Source organism: Haliotis asinina, chromosome 10 (genome assembly GCF_037392515.1).
Source record: "Haliotis asinina isolate JCU_RB_2024 chromosome 10, JCU_Hal_asi_v2, whole genome shotgun sequence".
NCBI lineage: Eukaryota > Metazoa > Mollusca > Gastropoda > Lepetellida > Haliotidae > Haliotis > Haliotis asinina.
The window spans coordinates 32766972-32788547 of record NC_090289.1 but is presented as its reverse complement, the minus strand read 5'-3'; the positions used below and the strand labels follow the sequence as shown (position 1 = coordinate 32788547).

Genomic DNA, 21576 nt, shown 5'->3' with positions numbered 1-21576 from the left:
CCGCCAATGTACAATGAATCTTGGGATACCTTGATGGACTGGCAAGTCCGCCATGATGAAACACGAAAATCGTAGAAAATATACTGGGTTTGCGGACTTTGGGTAAACTAGGGCGACGTTCTAGTGCTAGATTTAGACCTTCGACAAAATGTATTGACACTATCGTTTGTTTTCAGTGTGGTAGAGTCCGCAATTGAGGGCTCTAACCGTCACTTTGTACGAAAACTTCCTTGAACAGGCTCATTAGCATATCTAGGGTGGCAAGATGAGCAAGGTATCGTTTAGGGCTCGGGCGCTGGACGCCACGAAGCCCATGCCTGTTTTCAGGGCGGATGAGATACCTGATCTACCTGATTTTGCAACGATCAACAGATCTGTACCTCTGATGCCGACTGGAATGGAAAAAGAAGAGGAAACGGTACGTTGCCTTTGTTTAGAGCAACCGGAATTTGTGATTGGCCGCCATCTTGGTGGCGCGCACTTTACCTAGATTCATTCGAAAGGGACATTATGAGGCGATTGCGCTACTTATTGATGTTGTTGCTGCATTTCATGGATATCGTTGTGTTCATGACTCTGAAAATATTGCCAGGAAACGTCCAGTCTTTGTCTGTGAAGCATTATTTTGTCCACTAAGTCACGTGACATCAAGCGCCATATTTAGACAGTAGTGACGATACGATGCGAACTTGGTGTGTGTCAAAATTTCATCTCGTCGGAAAAGTACAAAAACTGACAACATTGTCGGCTGATGTGGACCACCTTTGTCATTTAGAACTTGCTGTTATGGACAAATAAACTGAAATAACTCACCAGGTTACAAGTAAACCAAGTTTTGTCTTATCTGGGTCAAGGGAATCCCTGCAATATATGGGGGATTCCCCGTTTGAACTTCTGCCAAATATTTTGCAATATTGCAGTGTCTTTAACACATTTTAGACCTATTACGATTAAAAACTCATTAGCTATCTATTTCTTGTTTTTTATTTTCGTAATGGTTTGTCGTAGACATGTAGGAATGATCAATGCTTCAGTTGTACACCCATTCATTCTTGCACATTTTGGTGAACTGGTGTTCAACTTCTTACCCTGGGATTTATATGTTGTAGCTAGACAATAACATGTATAGGTTGTTGTGTACACCATGCATGGTTAGAATGCAGTTTACCGGGCACAGCACAAGCAATGGAGCAATTATCTTGCTGTAGCACTGTCATCCTTGCCGATCCTTACGGTTAGGGCTTGGAGTCTGGTACCCGTTCTGATCTTTAGGGATCCCTAATTAATCTGAAAAAGTGTGCCTGGTAAACTGCAGTACTCCTTCATGCATATATGCATAAGCTACACAAATCTGTATTACACTCAAAACACATGATTGGTTCAGTGTGGATATTATGGTGTTGTGACATCAGTTAACCAACTTCATATGATGCAGTGGTCAAGGTTGGTGTAAACTTTGGACTGTAGAAAGCATGAGAGTTAGTGTTTCCCTCAATGGTGTAGTAAATACTAAGCAGACAATACCATTAGCTGATCATCAACAAGGGGTGCATGTGTGCGCGCACACACACACATACAACGATCGAGGTTATGTACCTGTTTCAACATACTTTGAATTCTTTCAAGTTTATTCCTTCCACACTTAGTTCAACATTGTCATTAATATTTGGAGTGCCCTTTGAGTTCATTTAGTGTCAATTTGAAAAATAATTCTTGCCAGTGGGTGCTGTTATTACAAACATGGTAGAGGGTTGCTACTTCTTGTGCTTGTTTTCATTGTGGCAATCAGCATACCATGCTACAGTCAATGTCATGCTTGACATTCATTGACCATAATGCCACTCACATGTTGACCACTTACTTCATTGTTTAAAAAATGTACAACCAACGACCAGGAAAACCATCGTTACATTTCAGTTCTGACAGAGAAGCAATAATAAGGGTTTGTCTTACTGATTTATAAGGAGTTCTATAGTGCATTTGTCATAGGTGAACCAAGACCGATGTAGATGGTTTGTGATAGATTCATTCTTCATGCCAACCCTTCAGTTTGTGTTCCTAATATCAATACTACTCACTCTGTGCATGCAAACAGTTGCTGGGTCAGGAATGTAATTGTTGTCTTTCAGTCTGTAATCAACCTGGACTATTCATGAATTTTAACTTGGAAGAAAGGCAAAAGAGAAAAACATGTCCAGCAACTGTCTGCAACAAGTTCTCAGTATAGATTGTGTGTGTTGTACATGCATTGTGACCATGGCAACTTATAGCAGAATACAAACTTGTCAAACATGTGCAGGGGTAATTTTTTATATTCATGATCATAACAAATAGAAGACTGAATGCATCTATGGGGGTACTTGTTGCAGCGCACAATTCTTTTGTTACAAAGAAAACCATTGCCAAATACCCTTTATATTACAAAGAAAAGCAATACCAAAAGAAGCTATGCCTATCACTTGTCTGGTCATGTTGGTAATGCAGAGCTTTCATCTCACTAAGATTTATCCTATTATTATTTTCATTTTGAACTGTGAAAAGAGAAAACTTAATTTTGTCTGATATTTTGACTGATTGTATTTAATTCTCAATGTATGAAATATGTGCTTGGCTGACAGTCTGAGGCAGCCACTTTTAACATGAGTGGCATTTAAGTAAATACCGAGCATAAATATTTCTGAAAACGTGCCATATTTTTCCATGAATGGAATAGTGATCTCAATTTTATCAGCACATTTGGTTTGTTGTTTAGTCCAGAGTGAAAGAAATTAGGCCTGACAACTTTTAGAATAGATTTGACAGCTCAACTGTGTGGATTGAATTTATGAAAGTGCTATCTTGATAAGGAAATTATACATATTTCCAGAAACACTTGCACTGATACAAAGTATATGAGTTTCCACTTGATATATACTGTTTATGTTCAATGTTGAGAGTCTTGATAGTCTTGGCCACATTGGATAAGCTCTTTGGCTGTTGAAAATGTTTTGTATGATTTACCACTTTCGAATGGCTACAATTGGCATACATTTCCAAGTTCAGAAGATTCACCATCTCAGATTGAAAACTTAAACTTGCCTCACCAACTTCCTATGTAAAAACAATATAATTCATCAGGGTGATTTAATGTTTGTGACTATTAACCACCTTCATGGATTATGAATCTATTGTCGAAATTCTACCATCGTTGTGACAGTCATCTTTACTTTATTTAGCAATTAACATCTGAAGTTTCACAATGTATTTGTCAAACACTTTTTTGAGAGTTGTTAAAAGAGACACCAGATTTGTAAAAATAATTAGGTAGCACTCCCCTCCTTTTAAGAAGCAGGATGATGCCCTTTAGATACTACTTGCTGATTTGAGGACTACCTCATTTATGATTTAAGCCTACATTGTAGCCTAGCTTTTAAAGAATTTGGTCAAGCCTGGGCGACTCAAAACTAGATTCCAGTAAGGGAACACCTAGGCCCTCTGATTGGTGGGACACTCCAGTACTTCCTCAAAAGCTGCCTTATGCATATGTAGCAGTACAGTAAGAAGTCAAGTGGTTGCATATTGTTCATAACATGATTATGATTATAAAACATGTAATATAAACAGATGTTACGGTACATTAGCAACCTGAGTCATTACTTATGATCATTACTTTTATGACCTCTGGGACTAGTAACTTGCTGAAGCTATCAAACAAATTTGCATTTTTTTTTCTTTTATCAAAATGTCGATGATGCCTGTTTGTTCATTGAGAGTATTAACATACACTCGGAAATGGAAATATATTATGTCCACCATTTACATTTCGATCATTTTGATTCGAAAGTACACCTTTTATGATGATGCAATAATCATTCTGAAAAGCTTTATTGTTCGTGGCCACAAATTGGAGTAACCATCCTAGGGGGCTTCTTCAGGTGAACAGTGAAAGCACTCTCACAAACCTACTGCATCATTTGTACCCATATTGTAAATATGTTAACAAACTGTATGTTTCATGATTGCTATACTTTAACAATGGTGGAAACAAATTCCTCTCTAGCCCCAATAACATGTCTGTTATAACCTTGAAATTGTGAAGTTATGTTCAGATTGCAAGTCAACAGCAACCTCAATGTTTACTCTGAAAGATGTGAACTTGGTGCATTACCTTTAACAGGTTTGAGGTTTTCAAGGTTTTTCAGGCTGTCCTATACTAACAAAATAAAATTGAATGGAACTGTGGATCTAGTCCTATGCCCCAGGGTTTGCATTTCACAGACACATATATTATGGTAATGATATGATTACAACTAGAACAAGATAATGCAAAAGTAGTGTCATAAGTGCAACATTTTTTGTCACTAGCAAATGATTCATAAGATGAGTTATGATAATGAAATCAGTGCTTGGATGGAAAGTGTGCTTTAAGGTTAAGAGAAACTACAATCAGTTATATACCTTTGTTTATATATGATGTACCCCAGAAAATGGATCTTGAATTTTAGATATCAGTGATAGTGTTGAGAGGACTGTTTCCATGAACAGCTTTAGCCTGTCTTGTGTTACACATCACCAATTAATGGCAGAAAACACACCTGCTTTATCAATCTTTCGCCTGATACCCTAACTACAATAAAACATTCTCTGTACCAGGGTAGCTTTGTTGAATTGGAGCCAAATCCCCAACACTTGGTTTTTGTCTTACTAATTTGCAGAAATGAGGTTGGATGTGTCCACTATATCGATTCCTTAAAATGTCAGTGTACTCGGTTTGTCAAAAGTGGTATCCACTGTAGTTCAATGTCAGTGCCTGGTGTTTGCAAGTAACTATTCACTTTATGACACTACACATACACACACACAGATGTACTTAGACTTTCTACATTATAGCAATTCTTAACATGCTGTTAAGTTTGGGCGGTGGGGTAGCCTAATAGTTACAACAACAGTTTGTCATGCCAGATACCCAGGTTTGATTCCCCTCATGGGTTCATAGTGGGAAGCTTATTTCTGGTATCCCTCATCTTTGTGTGGCTGTAATATTGCTGAAAGCTGTGTAAAACCATTTTCACTCACTCTTGTTACTTTCAGTTGTCTTCTGTTCATGTGCTGCCCTATGTGTTCCTTGTCACATCAGCACACAACATCAGTACAGGTGTCAGTTACAATGAATAACACCTCTTTTGTTCATTATTCACTGCAGTAAAGTTCATGTTCAGATGCCTTTATCAGATAATGTTGATAAATGAATAAATTGTGTGTTGCATCTGAAAGTCCCTCATAGGCTGAATTTGACACTCTTATAGTAAATTACTCCCCTTGTCCTAATAGGTGACAAACAGGATTGGATAGTCAGACTCACTAACTTGGTTGACACATCATCGTATGCCAACTGCGTAATCAGTGCTCATGATGTTGATCACAGGATTGTCTGGCCTAGACTTGATTATTTACAGATTGCTGCCAAATAGTTTGAAATATCAATGAAATTGGCGTTAAACAACAAACCAAAACAAACCACATTTGATAAGGACCACGCCACTGTAGATGACTCATTTGGTTGTGCCTATGTAGTGCATGCAGGTTGTTTTTATAAACACATATAAGTATTTGTTCATCAGCAACACGATTAGTGATAATTAGGTTGTGATGGTTTATTTTGCATACTTTATTACTGGGCGCTAATCTGGAGATTTGTGTCATTAGTCAGTGGTTTTTAGATACAGACCGCTAAATAAAATTTCTGATCATTCAAAGATTATAGAATATCCTATACCGAGTCTAAAATCTACTGAAAATCAGGTTAAGGGTGGTACTTTGCATAGACTCTACCATATTTTGGTAAGAATTCTCAACTCATCACTTTTGTTGACAGTCTTGGTTGTTTGTTAGTTTTCTCTTAATTGTCTGCAGTGCACATTTGTCGTTTAATGACCAGCCAGAAGCTAATGGTTATGGATTCATTTGCACTCTCTCTGACAATGTTTTGATTTTTGTGAGCGCTCAACATGATTAGTAACCTAAGTGATAAGCATAAAACTCTTCTTCCTCACCAGCCTGATGGTGAAATGACATCCAAAGTGACAAAAATCACATTTCACTCACTAGGATGCTTGCCATAAAAGGTGACTGCTTGTCATAAAAGGCGAAAGGGGTGGTCAGACTCATCAACTTGGTTAACTCATGTCATCAGTTCCCAATTGCACAGATCGATGCACATGTTGTTGATCACTGGATTGTCTGATCCGGACTCTATTATTTACAGACAGCTGCCATATAGCTGGAATATTGCTGAGTGCGGTGTGAAACTAAACTCGCTCACTCACTCAATTGGCAGTTGCGTGATGAGAATGTCAACACTGAAATATATCTTCACTTGGATAATTGTGTAAGTGATAACAAACGTGTTGCCTGTGTAATTCAAACTACCAAAGTAAATACCACAAGGCAGGGATTTCATGCTGTTGCTGCAACATTGAAGAAATCTTGTGAAATAAACTGATAAACACTTATCAAGAATTCAAGACATGATCAAGATTTCAAATAATATAATAATACATTGGCTAGATTGATAGGAAGTATTTGTTGATATAGGTGGCTATAGTCCAGGGCATATCTTTACATCCCAGCAGTTACACAAAAGCATCCACATATCTTGACCTGAAAATGACTGGTTTTCTTCAACATCCAGGAATTTCTGCAGATCTGATTGCACTGGAGTCATTAGAAATGGCATAGGTATCTACAGCCCACAACACGCCTGGCTTAATTCCTCTTTTTCTCACGCACTCCCCATCTCATCCCAGCACATATTGGTTATGACATGGTTGATCGCCAACACAGCCATTAGGATTTGAAATCAGTGCAGTGTATAAAACATATAGTGAACAGCAAAGGAAACTGAAGCTGTTCTTTTTTGTCAAGTTTTTAAATAAAAGGTATTGCATATTATATGCATATCAAGGTAATGTTCAAATAGTCAGTTTTATGGATTTAGGTTGGTTGTTTCTTGCTAATGTCCTTTATGTTTTAGTTTTTGCAACTAGCACACATCTTTGCATGTTTTTCTTCCTACTGATCTTAACATTAGCTTGTATGATTGCAGGAGCACCATCTTCAGAGAGCCTTGTCCGCACAGCAGGTCTATGGGACATCTGAGGCGCTGGTTATTCCTATCCCTGAAGTGGAAGATATTGCTGAGAAGTATGACCAATATTACAAGCAGGACTTCAAACTGGGGAAGCAGTACATCCACATTCAGGGTAAGAGTACTACATTCTTTTCTTAGGTGGTTTGTTTCACATCATCAGAACTCACAGATCACAACCCTTCAGTAATTTCCCCTATTGTATTGTTTAACCAGAGTGCAAATTTCTGAATATTTTATGGGGACTTTAGCTCATCTGACTAAAGGTTATGTTGTGCCTGCTTGTCCTGAATTAGTATCTGTAAGCATCGACCCTGAAACCACTGGAACATGGAAGCTGAAATTATACAGATTTGTTCCAACTAATGATGACACTGATTTTGTCAAGAGGTTCAGATGAATGAATGAACCTACTAGACTACTGCCTAAGTCTAGAGGTTTATCATGAATTCCAAACCATGTAGACTTGTCAGAAAAATTGTGAAAAACTACTTCAATATTTCTTTCTTTAGCTCAGGCATCCTCAATATCTCAAGGGTATACGTTCTGATAAATCTCCACTATGCCCTGTATGCATCTACAGCTTAGCCTGATAATTTTTACCTCCCTTGGCTGAGTTTTTATCCAATCAGGTGCATACGCTGGGAAGTTGAGTGAGCCAATCACAACACTTTTGCTTTTTTTAAATTATCATTCCAGCGTAGACATCTGATTGGATAAAAAGCCAGCCAAGGGAGGTAATTAATTCATTGGCCTATGCTGTAGATGCATCCAGGGTATAGTGGAGATTTTTTGGAACGTATACTATGGAGATTTGAAGGAAGTAGATTCAGAGGTGTTTTCATAATGAATTACACTAATGTTATATTAAGCCTTACTACAATTGTGTCTCAGTAGATATGTTCCTTTCTCTTTTTTCCCACCTCTCTCTCCTAAAATAGTACATCCATACTTGCAGACAGGAAAACTTGGTCATTGTCTCTTGAAGTATATTTTTTTAAACACTGTATATGCAGTCTACTCATAAAAGTAAATGTCTGTTCAAAATCATGTTGTTCGGACAGTAATATTTTATTGAAATGAAAAACTGGGGCTAAATAGTACCATTCACTCTTACCAAAACACTTTCAAATGAAAAAGGTTTAAATGGATACTAAGAACCTGATACTCTTAATGATGTATTCTGTGTTATGGAATTAAGAACATCAATAAATAATGGTAACACAAGTTGTTGTTTTTTTTCTAACAGTTTGAGGTCTGGGTGTGACAGATTACACATACTGTTCAAATGTGTAACTTAAATGCAACTTGCGATGTAAAAACAACAGATGCTTAAAAAGTTTGAAGCAAATCCTCACATCTTGTCATAGTACTCTAAAACTGACCCTGACTTTGTTCTAACAGCGTTTGGTATGGACCAGGAGATACCGGACTATGACATGGACAGTGAGGACGAGGGCTGGCTCAATGAACAGGCCAAGAAGATGGAGATCACACCTCTCAAGTTTGAAGAGATGATGGATAGGTTGGAAAAAGGCAGTGGTCAGCAGGTTGGTGCTGATTACACGACATTAGTGACAAGTTGTTTCTGCCTTTCATTAATGAGTATTATCAGTTGAAAATCTATGATCTTGTGTAATTTTACCATAATCAATGATGACAGTTTTCTGCTAATTCAAATGCAAATCAGTCAAACTTGAGATATGTCTAAATCCTTGGAGAAAATATTTAAGGGGGTGAGGTTCCGCTTATTAAAATCAAGTACCCAAATCTGTGTCCTTTGATGTATCAAATTTCAGAATTTTACCATCAGTTCATTAGATACAATGTTGTGGACCCCAGACTGCAGCTATTTTCATCTGAAAATACTTTGATGTGTTGCCATCCCTTTGTAATGTAATCTTTATATTATGAACCCTGCTGTCAGTCAAATATTTATGTAGGCTTACTTGTGGTCAGTATTCAGCCCCATATGTGCAGCTCTTGTGTTGCAATTGAACTGAAATTACAAACTTTCATAATTGAAGATAATACTGTTAAGCAAGTGTCATACAGTCCCTCCTGGATTCCTCAGCAAATTTTTAAGAATTCCAAAGCAAATATCAGCAAATTCTGCACCCTATTTTTTAATATTCTGCGAAACATTCTGCGGTTAAAACATTTAGGAAAAACAGCAAAAACATTATACAGACCTTCATAGCTTAATTCTAAAACACAGATATAATGTTAAGTTGACAGTACACATCACATCTTTAGTAGACACCCACACCTTTTTCTATGTTTGAGAATTAAACACTCACTGAAAGTTATTTCTCTTCTCTCATTTGTAACTTGGGGCGGTGGGGTAGCCTAGTGGTTAAAGCGTTCGCTCGTCACGCCGAAGACCCGGGTTCGATTCCCCACATGGGTACAACGTGTGAGGCCCATTTTCTGGTGTCCCCCGCCGTGATATCGCTGGAATATTGCTAAAAGCGGCGTATAACCAAACTCACTCATTTGTAACTTAGATGCAGACCAACAACTTCCTGTTTCATACAAATAACAATTTTATATTTAAACTAAATCTGAAATAATTTCAATTTTCAGAATGGTTTATTTCGTAATTGCAGTGTCAAGTTCATCTAATATTATTTGAAATATGAAAAAAAACTGGCTTTATTAATAAAGTATCTTTAATCATGATTATTTTGAAAATGTTGTCACAGTAAATAAGTCAGTTCTTTTTATGTGTAACCGATCCTACTTTTGATATTATCTCTACTTTTCATTTTCATTTCATTTCATTTTTAAAATAAGCAAATTACGCTGCAGAAAAGTGGCAAATTCTGCACTTTTTCTGCAAGAAAACACGTTTTCCGCAGACCAGACGTTTTTCTGCATGGAAAGGTAAACTCTGTGATTTTTTACTGCAACCAGAATTACTGGAATCCAGGAGCTACTGGTCATAGTTTTGCCTCTGTGCAAACATGCCAATAAACATGCTAAAGAGGAGGAGGCTTAAATTATTTGTTTCAGATATTTGGAGCTGATACAGTGTTAATGTAAGATGTTGTTTTTGAGTATGTTATTGATAGTGTTTCCGGATGTCATTGCAGGTGGTTACACTCCAGGAGGCTAAGTTGTTACTGAAAGAAGATGATGATCTTATCATTGCAGTGTATGACTATTGGCTCAATAAACGGTTACGCACAGTGAGTATTGAATTACATATTTCTGAGGCATTTTCATTGATTTTAGGAAGAATATATTAAAATGATATAGAAAGTAATGATACTACTAAATTTTTTACTTCTCAGATGCGGTTGTATATTTCAAGCAGAAAGATAAAACAATTGTGTTCTCTGTGTAGGGTCAGTGAAACATCTTAATGATATAGAGCAAAATTTGATGAATCAAATGTTAATCCTTTATAGCAACAGCCATTGATAGCAACTGTGAAGACTGAGAAGCGAGATGGGTCAACAACAAACAACCCATACGTGGCCTTCCGGCGGAGAACCGAAAAGATGCAAACGAGAAAGGTACATTCTTACTGTTTTTCCTGTCCTGTAAGTAAGTGTAAGTACTGAAATTAGAAAAAAAGCAGTTACTTTTGCATTTGTGTAAATAATATGTAATTCATTACAGTTACTGAGTTCTTGTCAAAATGCTAATGTCTTACATTCAATACCATTCAGTGGAAGTAATTATGATACTGAGGACCTTTTTGGCAAAACCTTGAAGTCCACTGATTCATTTCATTTCAGAATCGCAAGAATGATGAAGTCTCATATGAAAAAATGTTAAAACTCAGGAGGGACCTCAGTCGTGCAGTGTGAGTATCATGTACTAGTATATATGATAGGTAAATACTGTCCCTAGACTCACTGACCTTCAAACACCAAAAATCAATATGTATGAGTTTTAACAAGTCTGGAGATGGAAATCTGATGTGTAAATTTGCACCAAATGTTGAGGAATCGACTAGCAGTTTCCTATGAAAATTGATAGTGTGGATCCTAAGTAGATGGCAAGTGTAGCAGAAGTGTTGACTGAAGTTAACGCTCTTGTACTTTTAGCATATCTTGTGATCTGTTACACTGTAGGTAATTAGTTTGACTCCATTATGTTAATGACATCTGTAATCAGGGTCTAGATCAAGGGAGGTAATTAAGACCACCCTTGGTAAACCAGTCTGAAGGATGTATAAATCTTATTGGTTATTCCTGTGGCAACTGTTGAGTGAAACAGACTAACATGTGAAGTATGTAAACTCCATAATTTGTATCACAGTAGAAACAGCTGATAAACAAATTTCAGCTGAAGCTAAATCAAATAAATCACTCATCAACACAGAATTACTTTAAAACTGCTCTTGTCTTTATGCCTGTCCATTAAAGTATGAACCACAGTTTAGTAATGCCAGAATTGTGGTCAAATTTATTACAGCTTTAACATATTGAAGGATGCTACCAGAAGTACCTTGCTGAAATCAGCAGTGAAATGGCCAAACAATTCTTAATTTTATGATTGTCTAGAATAATTTAAATATTGCCCATAAATTACTTTCATTTTTTTTTTCATATGTGTCTTAGTTGACAGCTATTCCATTAAAAATTATTTTTGAGCCCTGTAAATCCCAACTGGATCAAGACCATTGTTTCCATGTGATACGCATCATAAAACATGTTTTTCTAATTTTGCAGTACGTTGCTGGAAGTGATCAAGAGAAGGGAAAAGTCCAAGAAAGAGTTGCTTCAGTTAACTATAGAAGTTTTAGAAAAAAGGTGAGAGAGCATGTCGCATCTTGGCCTGTCTTAGAATTTCATGCTGGTATCCTTCCTAGGCCCTGTCACACAAAGCTATCGTAATGCTAAGGTGAATATAACCCTGTTTAGTTAAGCATACTTGACATACTTACTAAGCATTCATAGTTAGCCTTCGTAGAGACATGAGATTCTTAATGCAGTGATGAACAATTTGCCTTTTGCCTCTACTAAATGTGGATTGTCAGTCAGTTTTGCAAGCAGGCATTGGTCTTCAGATACCATTCTTCATGCTGTTAATGTTCTACAGAACCAAGGCTTTGTTAAAATGGAGTTGCTTGAGACCTATTAGTTGCGAATATGCTTTGCTGCTGGTTGGTAGCTATTGAAATATTTCATCCTTGCTAATATAGTTCTATGTATTGTAGGTACCAAAGTGAAGATTTTGATGGCAAGTTGTTAGCTCATGCTGAAGCTGAGAGGCATAAGCATCCGTCTTTCATTCCACCATTTAGTCTCACAAAGTCTGGGGAATGGGTCCAGGGTGTGAATGGGGTAAGTATGGCTGTATTTGTATGTGAGTTAATTTAAAGTGATAAATTAAGATGTTTTCGTTATGCATTCTTGCTTATGACAGTGTTCTTGTATTTTGTTCTTAATGATGATTACTTCCTACTATGATTTGCATAATAATTTTTCGCAGTCTTATTGATATAATACTTTAGTTTACCTTATGTAGCTTCAATGATGATAACATGATTGATTTAAAAGAATACACATAAATCTGTAATCAAATGTAAGTAGAGGCCATATGAATTCTTGAGAAGTTATTATATTCCACAGACATAAGTGTGAATTGGATTTCATATTGTATTTCTGTTGGTACAGGATATAGCCCCGAAACCCAAGAAGCGAGCATATCGAAAACGGAAACAATCCCAGCAGCAACAGCATCATCACCATCACAACCACCATCATCAAACGTCCAACATTACCTCATCCCACTACAGTGAAGTGGACATATTGCATCCAGATATAGACAGCTCTGATGATGACGGGCTTTCACCTGTGAGTTTTCTTATTAAATCTTTACCCTGTGCTGTGTGTCAACGTTTAGTTTTGCGTAGAGGGAAAGCAGAGACCCAGAGTTGTAAAGCACTTTTTGTCGTGTAGAGTTGCCTCCCTTGTTCATGCCCAAACCAGAAAGTTTTGTTTTTACCAAAGTGATTAACATGGAAAACATAAATCATTTTAGGTATTTCTCCCACATTTCTCTGTCTTGCTCTCATATACCTGTAATTCTTATCAGAGAGTCGTAAGTGGTAGAAACTTTGTGAAATAGAGCCTATGAATGTTGTCTTATGCTCTTTACTTAATAGACCTGACCCGTGAAGGTCCCCAGTAGAATAGGCCTTCAGCAACCCGTGCTTGCCATTACAGGCAACTGTGCTTGTCATAGGAAGTGTCTAATGGGATCGGGTGGTCAGGCTCACTGACTTGGTTGACGCATGTCACCAGTTCCCAGTTCCCAGTTCCCAGTAGATCGATGCTTATGTTGTTGATCACTGGATTGGCTGGTCCAGACTCAATTATTTATAGACTGCTGCCATATAGCTGGAATATTGTTGAGTGGTGTAAATCTCTAAGTACTCTTTACTTAATGAGAGTGCAATTGAAATAAGGCTGATAAGTGTATTGATGGTTTGTCACAGTTGATATTAGTTTCCTGCATGAAATAAGTTCCGATATTCTTACAAGATCTGTCCTTCATTTTCAGGGTATGTCACCATCAGATCATGAAGATGAAAATGATCCTGATGGTCCATTTGCCTTCAAAAGAAGGAAACATTGTCATTATTTCACTGTAAGTATATATCTGTTTCAGTAGATCCTCTGCAGGGTTTGTATTCAGTTTTAGTCTTGTCTGCTTAGTGCACAAATATATTGTTACAAAGAATGAATTTTTATGAAAGGATTGTATAGCGTGTTACAATTAATATTTCTAAGCCAATACAATATCATTCTGAGCTTCATTTATGTTACTTTTCACCAGCAATTCTGCATAATTTAAACACATATCAAAGCATATTCATTGTTGAAAGAATAGTAGGGCTACTGACAGATAAAAGAGCTGCTTGTTCTTAGACATTTGTGTTCAGCCATTAGGTGTTGTAAAGAGATGGCATGCCTATATTCATAAAAATGTGTAAGCTGGACCTTATTGTACTCTTTCTGACTTTCAGCCAATTAGATCCCTGAAAGTCACAATAAAGATAAAATGTCAGTATTGTGTTGTAGAACAGGGACATTTGGTCTTGCAGCAACAATTTGCATAAGTTATCAACAAGAAATTTTTTTCTTCAGCCTCTCATGGGCCGTCAAGGCAACTGGTCCTGGTGTAGTCCTGATGAAGGTGGCCTTGGTGATAAAAAATACAGATATTCTCTCATGTCACTACCTCCTCCAAGAAACTGTGTTGGATTCTCGAGGCGTCGAGTGGGCAGGGGTGGGCGGTAAGTTGATTTTATATACGTGCAATATTTCTGTGCCAACATTTACTTACTTACCCTGAAATAATAAGCTCAAACTTTCAGTTTGGGGTTGAATGTATGGAAAATGTTGGACTGTGGTAAACAGTTATATTCAGATTTGGGCAATGGTATCATAACATATGTATGTTGCTGAAGTTTCACTTCTAAGGATACTAAGCTTCAGATCCAGTTTGGGCAGTGGGGTAGACTAGCATTCTGCCAAAAGACCCACGTTAGATTCCCTACATGGGTACAATGTGTGAAGCCCATTCCTGGTGTCCCTTGCCATGTTATTGCTCTAATATAGCTAAAAAATGTCACGAAACTAAACTGTGTCATTCATGTAGTTCTATTTGGTTGAAATAAAGTCTGAGATAACATATGATGATCTGAATGATTATTGTCATTTCTTATTGTCTTTTTATGTTTTGGCAATAGATGTTTTAGAAATGTTGCAAGTCCATGTTCAGTCAGGCTGAAATGAGTCAGATAACTAAAGGTTTGAAAGACAATTCAAGAAAATAAACACAAACAATTGCTGGACAGTGCTCTCTGTTAGGTTTATCTCTTTGTAGTTATACAATGTTGCATTCCTTCCTATCCAGAGTCATTCTGGATCGAGCTTATACTCCCTGGGATGATGGCCTAGACAGACTCGACCTAGGTGATCCTTCACATTCACCTGAAGTGCTCGGTGAATATGTCACATACATACGGGGGAAAAAGATGTAAGTTTCAAAAGGCTTGTTCTCTTTCATATATTAGTAAACACTTGAACCATTAACTATTGGTAAGATAGCAGTGGTCAAATTTAAGTGTAACTATTAAGGAGCCAATGTTAGACACCTACTGGTTCCTGCATTTCTTAATAATTAGTAAAGTCTTGATGCTTCATGTTACTTTGTTTTTGTTCACCCTTTCCTCTGTCTCTGAAGCTGAAATTTATGTCATGACTTGCTTGCTTGTATGTTTGTGTTATTTGTCATTTGCTATCAACTTTACGTTTATTTTCAGTCCTCATTTTCGTCCAAAAACTCCGCCCCCTGATAGTGACTCTAGGCACGGTAGTCGGTCACCATCAAGTACTCCAGTTTCTGTCGAGTTTAACTTTGAGACTTACCAGTCTCATAAAGAACAATTGCTTGAAATGAAGCGGGAACAGGAGGAAAAACTGCTTCAGCTTGAAGCATCTGAGATAGACTCATCTGTGATTCTGGGCCAATCTTTCTCATCACAGCCAACTTCAAGGTTTACATTGGACTCTGCCAGTGCCGAGTTTGCTGTGAGTGCAGTGATGAATTCTTCTCAGCTTCCCAGTGCAAATATTGGTGCTACAACAACAATAACTACTACTACTACTACAACTACATCCACTTCCTCATCCTCATCGAACAACGTAACAACTACCCCATCTGTTTCATTACCCTCTGTGTCAACATCACCATCATCATTGTTGTCGGCGTCACTATCTGCACCGCCAATTATTGTGACGTCACAGACGACCACAACACCACCAACAGTTGCTGTCACAACAAATGGACCATTGATAGACAGTAAGAAATAGTTAAAGCATTTATTGAATACCTTACCAATGATCACAATTTTGTAAGGCGCTCGAAGAATACTCGAAGAGTCATCCATCAAATGCTCTCAAGCTTTCACAGATGGAAGTTAAATAACTGTTAGACAATGTCTGGTTATTTTATCTCTCTGTTAGCAAAAGCTGTTGATATTCATGGTCTTTCAGTAAATAGTCAAATCTAGCAAATGCAAAAAACAGACCCATGAAGGTCCGGGGTATAATAGGCATTCAACAACCCATGCTTGCCATAAGAGGTGACTATGCTTGTCGTAAGAGGCGACTAACGGGATCGGATGGTCAGACTCGCTGACTTTGTTGACACGTCATCGGTTCCCAATTGTGCAGATCGATGCTCATGCCGTTGATCACTGGATTGTCTGGTCCAGACTTGATTATTTACAGACTGTTGCCAATTAGCTGGAATATTGCTGAGTGCGGTGTAAAGCTATACTCACTCATTTCTCACGATAACACCACGTTTAACTTGAGAATTCCAATTAAACCCCAACCTCATCCCCGCAAAAGTATTAGAATCACATTTGCTATATTTGACCAATTTCTTAAAGATATTTTGTATGTGTTAATAACTCAATATTACTGACTTCAGTGTTAAAATGTTACCTTGCTGTTTGGCGAGGGGCTTTTTTGTCTGAGATAAACTGAAGTCTGTGAACTATGAAGTTAGAAACTACAAAACTTGTTATGATTGTTATTTTTTAATGTTATCATCAAACTTTAGATGAACTTGAAGCTATTTACATCAGTTTAAAAGGCATGTATGAATTAATTTAGACAAATTTAAGGTTGAGGTTGATTCATGTGACATCCTTCTTTTCATAGGTAAAACAAGTGGACTTTCAACCTCACCAGCAGCTAACATTCTTCAGTTAAACTTCCCTCTCAATGTGTGTTCAGTGACAACGGCAGCAGTTACAACAGCTTTGACAGCAGCTACGTCAGTGAAGGTGTCATCGGCATCAACGTTCATGAAGCCAACTGTAAACAACAAAGTGATGCCAGCCAACACCAGCACATTCAAGCTGTCAACAACACCGGCCACAGCACTCAATTTGCTCAAGTGAGTTGGATACTACATATGTTACTAGATTCAGGCTCTGCATAACAGTTTGCCACAATGACATGAAAAAAGTCAGTTACCCCTTGTTTGTTTTGAAGATAGGGCAAGGGCAACAATCACTTTTTCTCTAGATAATCAACTTTCATTGACACAGCATTGTAAGGTGCAGTAATTTGTTGGAAAGTTCAAACCCCTGTCAACCTGTGAAGATCCTGGATCATGGTTGTTGAATGGGTCTTCAGCAACGCATGTCTGTAAGAGGACTGGGTAGTCAGGCTTGCAGAATTGACACATCTCATGGTATTCCAGTTGTGTAGATAACAGGATTTTCTGGTCCAGATTTGATGACTTACAGATTGTTGCCATGTAGCTGGAATAATGGGGAGTGCTGCACTAAACCAAATCCAAATCAATCAAATACCATTTACAAGATTTGTCAGGACCATGTTGCAGGATTCACCAGAGTGGTACTGTTATATACTCATCCAATCAGAGATTATTTCTTCAAGTTTTTGTGGACATTAAAACCACCTAATTTGGTATTATTTTCCTTTTCATTTCTAGACAAAACCATGAAGACCACAACGCTGTGAGCACTTTCAACAAAGACCAAGTTTTGCCAATGGATGTTACTTGATGGTTGGAGCGAATAGTCTTCTGATAATTTACACTTCAACAGTAAGCATGCGCTGGTACTGCCACCTGCGCATGGCTCACACTCCTGCCCTACCAGTCAGACTCAAGACAGAGTTGGTGTAGTGCCAGACGACAGAACTCTTCATAACAACAGCCATGCATACAACCCTGGCTGCAGTGCAACACCACATGTAGAAAAACATGCTTCGGGATGGGCAACACTCATTGTATTGTTTAGAATGTTGTGCATATATTCTTGTACAAGTGATGTGGGGACTAACAACAGAAATACTTGTCATGTGTGAAGTGCTTATGATTAAATCTAGATGCTACATGTTACAGCTGTTGTCCAGTTAAACACCCATTATAGTGATGCTGCAATTCTACGGGTAATTCTATGGAATGCGTGTGTGTGACATATAAATGGAATGTGTTATGTTATTCATTTTCTACATTCTACCTTGTCTCCATGGTCGACTGTTTGACCATTACTTCCCATTGTGTCTCACAAGCAGGGATAAAGTGCTTGACCATTTACTTCCTAGTGTGTATCACAAGTAGGGAATGAATAACATCAAATGCTTGACTGTCACTTCCCAATGTGTATCACAGGCAGGGATAGGCATCAAATGGGTATCTGCAATTGCTTATTCCAATTTGATAAGATACTTGAGAATTTTAGTGTTACAAATTGAGTTCTTGTTCAAATCATGTTAGAAAATAAGATTCCTAAACATCTTGGACAAGGTATGATACAATCATGTCAGTAGTGAAATGAATTGGCAGATCCTCAAGTTCATATATATCTAGAAAGACGTGGTTGTCAGATATGTATTGAAAGTACATTATTATTCTTAGAAGCAAACCTTGCCTACAAGAACAGACAAGTACTCCCATTATAGATCATGAAACCCAGTGTGCCAAAAAATCACTTTAGCATCTGTCATTGACTGAACTCATCCTGTAGACTGCCCAGTTGTTCTGTGAGCTATCGCAGCATTTACGACAGGTAACTTATGAGAGAAATTGTCCTTACAATTTGAGAAAATGATTCTTTAGTGCTTTACTTCACCAGACCTATAAAGTCACATTGGCAGATCTGCCACTCAAGGGAGGTAACTACGTTGACTATAAGGTTGGATTTGTTGACAATTTCTCTCCTTCCCACACCCCCCATTCCCACTTTATAAACTTGAGGATACTTCTTATTGTTTTATTTGTGCTTAATGATAAATTGTAGTGTTAATTTAAGAATGTATGCAAGTAGGCATCAAAATAATTTGCCCACATGTAAAATGTTTCTTTGTCCTTTAGCTACACGCCCTGTAGGAAGCAGGTACATCTGTAGAAACCGTGTGAATAAACAGGCTTGTAAGTTACATGGGGAGAACAAGAGAAAGAATCAAAAGACATCACAATATGATCATTGACAGAAACTTGCACCGTTATCTCTACCTGTTCTTAGTGCTTGGGTTGTGCCCATCAGTCATCTTGTATGCTACGAGTCATCTTAATGAGAATACTTACTAAGTGAACAGTGTATAAATATCACTGAAAGAATTTCTATGCAGTCATCTGGAACAAATTTTGAAAAAGCAAAATTGGAAATGTCTGATAATAAATGTTTAGTATCTTGACCAGAACTAAGTTATCATAGGTAGTTTGTTTTTGAGTGTGACTACTAACGATGAATGTGAAATTGTTAGTGATTCTATGAAACTGAGAATGTTGTGATTCTCTGTGTACCAGTTAGTGAGATGTGTGCGTGTTGCCACACTGTGTGGCAGTTTGAGTGACTGCTTATCACGTGGCATTGTGAGTCGCATTGTGTCAGCCGAGGCACTGGAACGCTGATCTGGAACTCCCAACACACACACATCTTTTAACATAACTGTAAATAATTTTAGATTTTAAATAAGGTATTATTTTGCCATCCAGTTAATATTTCCCGCTTTTTGTCTCTGAGGGAATAAGATGTTTGAGGTATACTGCAAAAAAAAAGACAACCCCAAAACAGTCATTGAGCACCACCTGTTCTTTTCTTATGTGTTACTGATGACTGATAGACTTTAATAGTGTGAAAGAAACAGGTTGTCCTTAACTTTTGTTCAGCAGTTTATTTAATATATCATAGCTTGATAAATTTCATATCCTTTCAAATAAATTTATGTGTGCAATGTTAGCAGATATAAAAAGAATTTGGAGAATAACCAATGAAATTTTCTTCATAGTGAATTACACTTTTAAAAAATTCCCTGCTCTCTGTAAACCAGTTCTTCTTTGTAGAATCAGGAGGCGCTACAATATACTAAAGTATAGATGCTGAAGTTCTGTATTCTGTTTGTTACACACTTCCTAAGTGGCTTTTTCTTGTTGATGTTATGTAACATAGATGTATGTTGTCAGATGTTGATTTTCTGTTAGATGTGGATATAGATTAGGGAGCACTGAAAATCAAATGCCGAACACAATACTTGCTCTGTGTTGCTCTAAAATATATTTTGGATATTTCAGAGAAAAAAAATGTTCTTGTCTTGAAATGATACTTTGTTCTTATCTCCAATATTTAAATTGTAAATGTTCGGGATGCTATGTCCATGTTGTCCATAGAATTCCGACTCCTCTTGTGAACTCAGATGATTGGAATCATGTAACATGTATCACTGTTAAAGAATGTACAGTCAACTCGGGTTGGACATTGAGAAATACAAAGTCCAATTTAACAAACCCAAATCATCCCTAAGAGTTTAGACAAAGGATAATGTTTTTGGGGTTTTTTTTATCTTTCACTTTTTTTTCATTTTTCAGTCACTTTTAGTTAAATCTGAAACAGCAAACAGAATCATAAGTAATTAGGTGATATGGGTATCAAGAGTTGACTGTGTGTCAAGGAATTATTGAATTTTACTTTCAGAATTGTAGCTTGTCTCATGTTATTGTAAAGCTCATCTAGCAGTAATTTTCTTGTTGATAACTGGCTTAATACTGCCGACACATTTGACAGATAAAAACTGCTGTAGGTCCACATTCCATGTAGATATTTAAGTTGTTAACCATCTTATTTTCAGCGTTCCAATACCTTGCAACCCTAGTCGGATCTCAAGTCATATGTAATTGCCATTCTGATATCTCCAGTCCCAGTTTTTTAGGGTGTTTTTTTTTGTTTTTGTTTTTTATTTATTTATTTTGTTGTTGTTTTTTTTCAGAAAATGTATGGTCAGTTTTTTTAGTGTGGTTAAATCCACAAGCTTGCACTGAACTGTTCAGATATCATGGATATGAGGTTGTCAGCCACCAATAATTAAAGTTACTTAAATCTACTTATATTTTTTTATTTCCAAAATTATACTTTGAAAACTTCAGACAAAATTATCAGTGGCTTTGCATCTGGATACAAATCTGGCTGTGGTCGTAGTCAATCCATCATGCCACAGGTTGACTTGAGGTTTGGCTTGTACTTCTGTAAGCTAGCTGGACAGACTGTTTGACAGAGAACTTGCTGAATGTAGAATGACGATTTCCTTCAAAGCACGGCTGGGTTAGAGATTGAGCAATGATCTGTGATATTGGGGGTGTGAGTGTATGCACACCAGGTTTTCATGAGAATAATAAACATTTGTACAGAGTCGAGAAACAAATCCTTGTTTGTTGTTTTTACATGTCAATTGTTGACAGAAGCTCGACAAGAGAACAGTGAAGAAGGATGAAAAGGTAGTGACAGAGTGCTTTTGTGAATCACTCCATTAGGTAGACATCGTATTTAGCAAACAAACAAACTAACTGATACCATCTCTTTAGCTCTGATATTTTCTAAATGAGCACCAAGGCGATGTCTCCCACCCCCTTTCCATCGACACTTTGGTACATCAAGAGATTAA

General features: G+C 37.3%; 1 protein-coding gene across 2 annotated transcripts; it reads left to right on the top strand.

The window, feature by feature from the left end:
• Positions 1-10: 10 nt before the first annotated feature.
• LOC137297618 (enhancer of polycomb homolog 1-like) lies at positions 11-21336 on the top strand. Of its 2 annotated transcripts, none has more exons than XM_067829492.1 (15): positions 11-418; positions 7085-7241; positions 8531-8676; positions 10222-10317; positions 10540-10647; positions 10873-10940; positions 11812-11892; positions 12300-12426; positions 12760-12939; positions 13649-13735; positions 14236-14384; positions 15008-15130; positions 15417-15955; positions 16900-17062; positions 17627-21336. In XM_067829492.1, the coding sequence occupies exons 1-15, from the start codon at positions 266-268 to the stop codon at positions 17697-17699; spliced, it is 2250 nt and encodes a 749-aa protein (XP_067685593.1). In that variant the 5' UTR covers positions 11-265; the 3' UTR covers positions 17700-21336. The 2 variants fall into 2 exon arrangements, with proteins under 2 accessions (XP_067685593.1, XP_067685592.1); XM_067829491.1 differs by having other exon boundaries at positions 16825-17062.
• The last annotated feature ends 240 nt before the right edge of the window (positions 21337-21576 follow it).